Consider the following 8,621-nt stretch of genomic DNA (forward strand, 5'->3'; position numbering starts at 1 on the left):
CCATTTTGGATCCGCGGGGGTATCTTTGATGGAACCGGTACACCTGCTTAACCGGCCGGTTTATAGTTTTGTATCCATTTGTGATTTGCGGGTTTCTGTTGCCACCTCCCCACTCTCCTCGCTTTTGTTGGTCTTGGAAAAACCCTGGGATTTTGGGTATCTCTGAGCACGAATTCTACATTCTCATGGCTTTCGAACACAGAAATGAAGACCTAAATTCCTTGGATTCGGAAGAAGATCTGGAGAAAATGGAGTCAGAGGTGGAGCAAATGTCGCGCAAGGTTTCCGAGTACAGGAAAAGCCTACCGAGTAATCTGAGCAATTCTGTGATTTCTTCTCGTAGATCCAATTTTCCCAACATCGATTCTTTGGGCTTTCGCACAACTAGCACAGGTTCGTACGTTTCTTTGCTTATATTTAGTTAGATACCTTCCTTCTCCTTTGGTTTCAGCTGGAATTTTAGTCTCTTTTTCTTTCTAGATGATGTAATAATAGATTGATCCTCTACATTATTCGTGGATCATTCTTGTGAAGACCAAGTTGTTTAGCAGCAGCAGACTTGCCTTTTGATTGTGATGTCGTTTTTTGCATTTAGGTTTGTGTCATGCCATGCGTGTAGAATATTGTGATACTTGCTACTATACCCTCTGGATGATTATGTTCATGAGTTATTACGCTTAATTCTGAGGTGATGATACATATACAAGGCTTTTCCATTACAATAAATCATGTATTTTTGTGGCTTAGAATCGACAAGCATGAGACTATGTGATGATATGTTTAGCTAAGCTGAGAGAAAATGATTGTTTAGCCAATTTTTGTTTACAGATACCATGAGATAAGTGGCCACATTAGGTGACACTAAGATTTCATAGCATTGTAATATACACAAGTCTCTAGTGAACTGCTGTTGTGATAACCAACTCATCAGTTATTTTGTTCCTTGCAAGTTTGGAAGAACCTCTAGTGTCAAGAGATGGAGCACATATAGGTGGAATCGAACAAGAATCTCGAGATAGCCTGATTCAGCTCAAAGAAAGAGTGTACGAGAACATTGCCACAGTGCCTCTAGTTGTAGAGAGAATGCGAGAGAGTAAAGAGAGAATCGACAAGTCCATTTCTTTCAATGGAACTACTATGCACCCGGCTTTCACAAGGCGGAAAGCTAGCTAACTGATCAGTTTCTACTTCTCCCTATTGGCTTTACCACTCAAAGAAAGCTAATGCATAGGAGGAGATATGGCTGGTATTTCTTTCTACTATATTAGTATCAACCAACATCTCTCGCATTTAGAATAAGAGTATACCATAACCTCTGTTTTGATTGTGTTCTACATTGAAACAGGTCTTTCTCTGATTTTAATATGGACTCTTATAGAATCTTGGGCTGATTCTACACCCTGTATGTATATGTAAGAATCACATAATCAGATGGTTGCACAATTGTCAAGAACACCCAAATCCAAGCTTGCGATTTAGCAATCTCACCCGTGTAAGAAACTTAAAACCATAAAACCAATTGATATAAGAGCTTTTCTAGCAAAAACTTAAAAATATAATTAACACCGTCGAAAATGGTGGAGGCTACTAGAGCGAGATATAAACTTTATCACCGTTTAATCGTGTGGGATTTTGAAATGATATGAACCTATTGCAAAAAGACAAAAAAAAAATATAAACGGAGGAACTAGGCAGTGGGACCGGAGATCCACCGACCGGAAACGAAGAATCCATAGTAAGATAGAGCCCAGGGGTTCGGTCGTATCGGACCGGTCGGATTTGGATTCTAACGACAAGTGAGTGGACCCCCAGAAACGACAGACGTAAGCAATGACAACATCAAACTCATCGCCACGTCAGCAACGGAGTTCTACTTGCGAAACGTGTCCCGGCAGCGTCATCCACCCACGTGTGTTCTAGAAGCTCTTCTCCTCCTCCGTATCTCGACACGTGTCCACTCCCTCTCCTTATATAATTGACTTTTCTCTCATTCTTTCCAAGTTTCAAAAACGCCAAGTTTCAGAGGTAGAGAGAGAGATACTACAATTGATTAGGATAGGATCAGGATCATCCTCAACAACCTCCTCCTAATTCCTCCTCCATTCATAGTAACAATAATATTAAGAAAGAGGGTAAACTATGTCAGAATTATTACAGTTGCCTCCAGGTTTCCGATTTCACCCTACCGATGAAGAGCTTGTCATGCACTATCTCTGCCGCAAATGTGCCTCTCAGTCCATCGCCGTTCCGATCATCGCTGAGATCGATCTCTACAAATACGATCCATGGGAGCTTCCTGGTGACATACTAGCTCTCTTTCTCTTTAATCTTTGCCGGATTCTAAATCTGAGATTGTTCTCTGCTGACTCAAATTCAATTTTACAGGTTTAGCCTTGTATGGTGAGAAGGAATGGTACTTCTTCTCTCCCAGGGACAGAAAATATCCCAACGGTTCGCGTCCTAACCGGTCCGCTGGTTCTGGTTACTGGAAAGCTACCGGAGCTGATAAACCGATCGGACTACCTAAACCGGTCGGAATTAAGAAAGCTCTTGTTTTCTACGCCGGCAAAGCTCCAAAGGGAGAGAAAACCAATTGGATCATGCACGAGTACCGTCTCGCCGACGTTGACCGGTCCGTTCGCAAGAAGAAGAATAGTCTCAGGGTATGGAATCAGATCTGATTCACATCTTTGTTTCAATCTCTTGTTCTGTTTCTGGTAAATTGAATCAACGGTGTTGATTTTTGCCCAGCTGGATGATTGGGTTCTCTGCCGGATTTACAACAAAAAAGGAGCTACCGAGAGGCGGGGACCACCGCCTCCGGTTGTTTACGGCGACGAAATCATGGAGGAGAAGCCGAAGGTGACGGAGATGGTTATGCCTCCGCCGCCGCAACAGACAAGTGAGTTCGCGTATTTCGACACGTCGGATTCGGTGCCGAAGCTGCATACTACGGATTCGAGTTGCTCGGAGCAGGTGGTGTCGCCGGAGTTCACGAGCGAGGTTCAGAGCGAGCCCAAGTGGAAAGATTGGTCGGCCGTAAGTAATGACAATAACAATACCCTTGATTTTGGGTTTAATTACATTGATGCCACCGTGGATAACGCGTTTGGAGGAGGAGGGAGTAGTAATCAGATGTTTCCGCTACAGGATATGTTCATGTACATGCAGAAGCCTTACTAGAAGGGAATTCCTTTCCTGCCGCCGAAACGCAACGCAAAACGACCCTCGTTTTTGCGTTTATGGCAACACGAGACCGTTTTATATGGTCAATGAGTGTGCCGATTCGGCCATTAGATTTCTGTTCAGTCTTCGTTTATTCTATAGACCGTCCGATTTCAGATCATCCCTAATCGGACGGTGGTCGTTGGATGTATCAGTAGTGTATTACTGTGTTAGGTAGAAGAAAATCCACTTGTTCTTAAATTGGCATAAAAGTCAGAAGCTAATATTTATATGTGCCGCAATCAATTTAATATTTTCTGTCTACTTAGGAGTAATGGATACAAACTAGCGTATTGGTTCTATATTTATTTATCAGCTTTCACAGTTGATCTGACTTACATTTATTGTGAACATATCTAACAAGTGTAGAGGAGTAATGGATACAAGCTAGAGTACAGTGTGTTAGCAGAAACGCTATAAGATGAAGTCTGATGTTGAGCTACATGTTACTGTCCATTGTCACTTGTCGGACTTCTTTGATGGAAAGATGAACTCTTTCACGGAATCTTGCGCTGAAAGTATCCTCTGTCTGATCTGCATATGCAAAATGTCATAGATAATATAGAGTTAATTGGCTACAAAACCCCATCGAACCATAAGAAATTGATTTGGTGTTCAAGAGTAAATGAGTAATCAGTACTCTCAACATAGAGAGAGTAACAACAGACTAAAAACTCAGCAAAACAAAGTAGTCACTACTCATTCGTTGAAGATCCAGGCAAACGCAACAAAGCTGAGCATAGAAGTCAGGAACATTCATATCTCATTCAAAGTTTTCTAAGATCAAAATTCAACCCTAGCAACTAACAACTAATAAAGAGATCTAACCAATATCAATTGAAACCAAGTGATTGTAGGCTGTAGCAAATATCTGCGATTCGAAGCGATGATGATCGAGAAGGTTGACGGTTCGATTTATTAAACACAAACAAAAAAAAAAGAGAGAGAGAGAGAGAGAGAGAGAGAGAGAGAGAGAGAGAGAGAGAGAGAGAGAGAGAGAGAGAGAGAGAGAGAGAGAGAGAGAGAGAGAGAGAGAGAGAGAGAGAGAGAGAGAGAGAAACTCACAGGATCAAGAGCGTTGGGCTCTGGACCGTAATCAGCGGTTAAGAGGAAGTACGATACAACAGCAGTCGCCACCACACTGGTTACCTTCACCACCTTTTCAATTTGGGGATTCATCGATGTTTTCGTTCCCAGAAAGAACAATTCCGGTGATTTTGGTTTTTTTCAAGTGACACAATGATGATGTTATACGTTTTTTTATTGGTAAAACGACACACAATCCGATTTGTGTAAGAAAATTCATGCCGTTTTCGTTCACTTCAAATATGGGCCCAGAAAGGCCCAAACATCTCATCAAGTCCTCACGGCGTCGTTTTTAAGATCCCCGCTGCGTTGATTTATGGCGATCTCTTTCGGCGGTTGAAAACCTTTGAAAATTGAAAATGGAGAAATCGACCTCTCCGGCGACTCGAGTCACCGAACCTCCTCCTGCTGCTACTTCATCTCTTCCAGCACAAGCTCCTCCGCTTCCTACATCTGCAGATCAGAGATCAGCTGAGTTACCTTCGCCTGCTCAGCCAGCTCAGATGACTGCGCCTCCGTCGACAGTTACCACAGATCCGTCGTCCAGGGGAAGAAAGCGAGCGCTGGAAGCGAATCTTCAGATCGAGAGCTCCAACTACTACAAGATGCGTCTCCTTGTCAAAGATCTTCGCCCTCACGTTCTCGAGGTTGGACCATAATTGTGATAAAAACATTCAAACTCTTTGTTTGGGAAAGGGTTTATACATAACAACTTGGATTTTGTGGTGTGCTACAGGTTTTACGAACTCCAGACTTGAGGAACTCTAAGGCAGTTATCGAGATTCAAGAGAGTGAGAAGCTCTTACACTCTCTTCTTTTGTTATCTCAATTTTCACTTAGCTCAACAAAAGGCCCAACTTGTTTGATTCTGTGTCCCTTGAAATGATGATGTTTGCAGAGATGAAGCTTATGCTTCAACTGTACGAAGAGATGATTGGAGAGTCTCCCAAACGTGAGAAAACAGCTAAGAGCGACTCTTTATCCAACGGAAAGGCGACTACTACTACTACTACTACTACTAGTGTACTGAGATCATCTGAAACTGAGAAGCACAGCTCTGATGGAGATGGCGACAAGGTGGTTGGAGGGTCGGCATTTGGCTGGAACTTCATAACCTCTGGAGGGCCAGGCACTGAACCTGTTTATTCTGGAATGTCAAAGGAAGAATACAGAAGCTCTCACCCAATTATGCAAGTGGAGGCAGAGCTTGAGTTGCCCAACACATTCTAAGCTTTGTTAGTGGTGTTTGTATAATATTATTCACTTTGGTATCCGTTCATCCCAATGTTTTATATGTATCAACTGAAACAATGGATTAGCTTCTACCCATGAAGCCTTAATTAGTACACAATATGCTTAACATCTAAACCTTTTTTTTTACACAATATGCTTAATGAGACAGCACATTACCTTTGGATTGTTAATCAAAGCTTCTTCATCTTCTACCAAAACCCAAAATAATAAGTCTTTAGTTCTGTGTGGAAGCTGAAATCTTTCTGGCTTCAAGAATGGATCCTTCGGTAAGTGCGATTTGAGATTCCTTCTCCATTCCCAGGACAGAAAGAGCAGCAGACTGGAGATACAATGCAACATACCAAACAGGAGAAATGCCTTGAGCCTTCATTGCATCATCTAAAGCTTCTTTCGCCATGTTACTCATTAGGTAACTTTGACTTCGCCGCACCAAGACTGTTGCAGAGATCATTCCCAAATCAAGAAACTGGGACAATTTTTATAGACAGGGCATCATCAACTATGGAGGAAGGTCTTGTTACGGATTCAAGTGTGAAAGAAAGACATACCTGCGTGTAAAACTCAATGGCTTCACTAAAGTCTTTTCTTCTAAATGCAATATCACCTTTTTTCTTCGAGTTTATAGCTTCTTGCATCTGTTCCGTCCACATAAACGAAAGCTGCGTTTAAACATGTCACATAAAGAAGCCTTCATGGGATGGGAAGCATAAGGATTCTAACTCTAAAGTGGTAACCGTAAAGCATGACGACTTACATCTTCATCGTCTTTGTAACCAATTTTTTCCAAGATCTCAACCATAGACGTCAGGTCTTTTCCCGAGCAAGCCTCAGCAAAAGGAGACGGAGGTGACGCAAAAGTACCACTTTGAGGCAGACCCATTAGAACATGAGACAGAACCTCTGTGTCTTTCTGGAGAGATATCAGTGCAGTGACCAAAGATTTTATGTTTGGTCGCTCACGAGCTTCATACTGAAGACAACAAGATGTCAGGCGTACTAACTCCGTACCATCACTGTCTGAAAATTGTCCCTCCAAGCAGGAATCGGTTAGAGTCTGAAGATTTCTGTCTCGAATCAAATCAAGGGCCTAAAACACACAGCAAAAGGCTGAGATAATTAATAAAGAGAATTCAAGAAACGATTAAAGTAGCTACCATGGGCACTTACATGGCTAGGAGGAATATGCTTTCCGGTGAGAAGATCAAGCAGAAGAGTGCCAAAACTGTAAATCACACTCTCTGCTGTGATTCTCCCTGTATCAACACACACTTAAGTCTCAAGTTGTAGAAATTGTTGGAAATAATATGACCTACGAGGAGGGTGCAAATCAATTTCACCAGTTCGTAGATACTCAGGTGGGGTAAAAGCAAGATTTGTGCTATAACTTTTCCCATCCCGACTATTCTTCATTAACCCAAATGTTGAAAGTCTTGGATTACATTCCTTATAAAGATTCATAAACGCATTAGTGGGGGAATATAGCATAAAACAAAACATGGTTTCCCGGACAAGAGTTGCGTTTAAGTAATTACCTCGTCAAATAAAACTCTGTAAGCATTGAGATCATGATATAGCGTGTGTCCATTGTTACTACAGTATTCAAGAGCTTCTGAAATGTATAGAGCAACCCTTAGTCGCATCGCCCATTTCATTGGCTCTGTATCCCCTGGTAGATGATAAAAGTGGTAAGCAAATCTTAGGAGAAAATCTTGAAAGAAAATCGAAAGACAATTGATCAAAGGCATTTTCTTTTTACAGTGGAAAAGGTGTTTGGCTAGTGTCTCATTAGGCATAAACTCAGCCACAAGTAACCTCTCGCCGCCTTCACAGCAATAACCGAGTAAATTGGCCATTCTTTTGCTGCGTAGCTGACCAACCAATCTTGCTTCTTCCTGGAAACAGACATATCCAAAGTTAATAGATTTGAGAATTGGCAACTAGATAAACTGAAAGGTACATGCCATACCAGGAATTGGCGAGGATCAGGCCAGGCAGTTCCAGAAAAGCGCTTGATAGCAATCTTCATATGATTCTCCAATTTCCCTTGATAGACAACATTTGGAGCTGTTTCTCCATGTTCAGATACAACATTCTCCAAAGCAAAACAAGAGGTGGCGATCTTAAGCTGTTCTAGTGAGTATTCACGAAAAGAATGCACACCGTTTACCTCACCATTCTCTTTGTTTTCTGTAATATTGTAAAAAGGGGATTACGATATCAGCCAAAAGAGGGCTTGTCGTTGTAGCAAGAGAGAAAAACAGAGACGTCACCAACATCTGGAGCTTCAAGAGCAGTAGTCTTGTGTGAACAACATGTACCAATCTTTGAGCTTTGACCTCCCATGGATGCGTTGCTTCAAATTTTCAATTATAAGGTAACTGGGGTAAATATGTCTGGAAACAAGGAGAAATTTCCCAATCTTACTACTTACAGAGAGATATCACGCAGAGATCAAAATTGAAAATGGGGTACAGAAATAGGTCGTACCTTGTCAAGTCGCTACCATTCTAGTGAGCCAACTCGGCGGCTAGTGACAGCGAGACCAGTTACTAATTTGGACCAGATGAAAGAAAGAAGCAAAACACAGCTGAACTAGGAAGCCTTCTTATCTAGTCATCTAGATACACATTTGCCGCCGGTATTCGTATCGATGGGATTCTATTTCTCGCACTAGCTAGTAGCTAAATCCACGAAGTTTCCATATATAACTTTCTCGATATCAATAAGAGGCTTTAAAAAACACTCCAGAAGAAGAGAGACTGTATTCCGATGTTGAAGTAGCCAAAGCAGACCGGGAAGTGTCGCTAGACAAATAGTATACCGACAGAGTATAAATATTATGGTTGGACTTGGAGAAGGCAAACAAAGAATCTAAAGCCGCCACAAATTTTCTCAATTTAATTGATCACGTACAAAAAATATTGGGGTTTTATGTAAGCGAGTGTGTCTGTCTTTCGGTGGGATAAGCCCATGGGCTTATGTTAGGCCCTCATTGACCAACAATTTTTTTCTGTTTGGTCCTCAATTAACCAAAACAATAGAAAACGTTTTTGTGA

At 41.7% G+C, this 8,621-nt stretch overlaps 5 protein-coding genes and 2 long non-coding RNA genes across 12 annotated transcripts; 4 read left to right on the forward strand and 3 right to left on the reverse strand.

Moving 5' to 3' along the window:
• Position 1: 1 nt before the first annotated feature.
• On the forward strand, positions 2-1,552 carry AT1G01715 (uncharacterized protein). Of its 2 annotated transcripts, NM_001331298.1 has the most exons (3): positions 2-393; positions 962-1,246; positions 1,346-1,552. In NM_001331298.1, the coding sequence occupies exons 1-2, from the start codon at positions 186-188 to the stop codon at positions 1,171-1,173; spliced, it is 420 nt and encodes a 139-aa protein (NP_001320212.1). In that variant the 5' UTR covers positions 2-185; the 3' UTR covers positions 1,174-1,246; positions 1,346-1,552. The 2 variants fall into 2 exon arrangements, with proteins under 2 accessions (NP_001320212.1, NP_001320211.1); NM_001331299.1 differs by lacking the exon at positions 1,346-1,552 and having other exon boundaries at positions 11-393; positions 962-1,202.
• Positions 1,553-1,661: 109 nt separating this feature from the next.
• AT1G04043 lies at positions 1,662-2,005 on the reverse strand. The gene has a single exon (NR_138638.1). It is a non-coding gene; the product is annotated as an other RNA (long non-coding RNA).
• Positions 1,662-3,488, forward strand: ATAF1 (NAC (No Apical Meristem) domain transcriptional regulator superfamily protein). The gene is made up of 3 exons (NM_100054.3): positions 1,662-2,299; positions 2,386-2,663; positions 2,752-3,488. Exons 1-3 carry the CDS (start codon positions 2,140-2,142, stop codon positions 3,181-3,183), a joined length of 870 nt encoding a protein of 289 aa, NP_171677.1. The 5' UTR covers positions 1,662-2,139; the 3' UTR covers positions 3,184-3,488.
• On the reverse strand, positions 3,461-4,528 carry AT1G01725 (adenylosuccinate synthetase). Its single transcript, NM_100055.3, has 2 exons — positions 4,291-4,528; positions 3,461-3,759 (listed from the first exon to the last, which is right to left on the reverse strand). The coding sequence occupies exons 1-2, from the start codon at positions 4,402-4,404 to the stop codon at positions 3,685-3,687; spliced, it is 189 nt and encodes a 62-aa protein (NP_563633.1). The 5' UTR covers positions 4,405-4,528; the 3' UTR covers positions 3,461-3,684.
• Positions 3,736-4,186, forward strand: AT1G04047. Its single transcript, NR_138639.1, has one exon. It is a non-coding gene; the product is annotated as an other RNA (long non-coding RNA).
• Positions 4,466-5,858, forward strand: AT1G01730 (uncharacterized protein). The gene is made up of 3 exons (NM_100056.3): positions 4,466-4,958; positions 5,048-5,102; positions 5,210-5,858. Exons 1-3 carry the CDS (start codon positions 4,671-4,673, stop codon positions 5,539-5,541), a joined length of 675 nt encoding a protein of 224 aa, NP_563634.1. The 5' UTR covers positions 4,466-4,670; the 3' UTR covers positions 5,542-5,858.
• Positions 5,780-8,599, reverse strand: BSK4 (kinase with tetratricopeptide repeat domain-containing protein; the record flags this gene model as incomplete). Of its 5 annotated transcripts, none has more annotated exons than NM_001331300.1 (10): positions 8,053-8,599; positions 7,840-7,958; positions 7,532-7,752; positions 7,322-7,457; positions 7,098-7,231; positions 6,903-7,008; positions 6,733-6,818; positions 6,320-6,652; positions 6,114-6,224; positions 5,780-6,031 (listed from the first exon to the last, which is right to left on the reverse strand). In NM_001331300.1, exons 3-10 carry the CDS (start codon positions 7,589-7,591, stop codon positions 5,780-5,782), a joined length of 1,218 nt encoding a protein of 405 aa, NP_001322177.1. In that variant the 5' UTR covers positions 7,592-7,752; positions 7,840-7,958; positions 8,053-8,599. The 5 variants fall into 5 exon arrangements, with proteins under 5 accessions (NP_001322177.1, NP_001184886.1, NP_001322178.1 ...); NM_001197957.2 differs by having other exon boundaries at positions 7,836-7,958; positions 8,053-8,461; NM_001331301.1 differs by having other exon boundaries at positions 7,840-7,918; positions 8,053-8,238.
• Between the last annotated feature and the right edge of the window lie 22 nt (positions 8,600-8,621).

The sequence above is a fragment of the Arabidopsis thaliana genome (assembly GCF_000001735.4).
Source record: "Arabidopsis thaliana chromosome 1 sequence".
In the NCBI taxonomy this organism is placed as follows: domain Eukaryota; kingdom Viridiplantae; phylum Streptophyta; class Magnoliopsida; order Brassicales; family Brassicaceae; genus Arabidopsis; species Arabidopsis thaliana.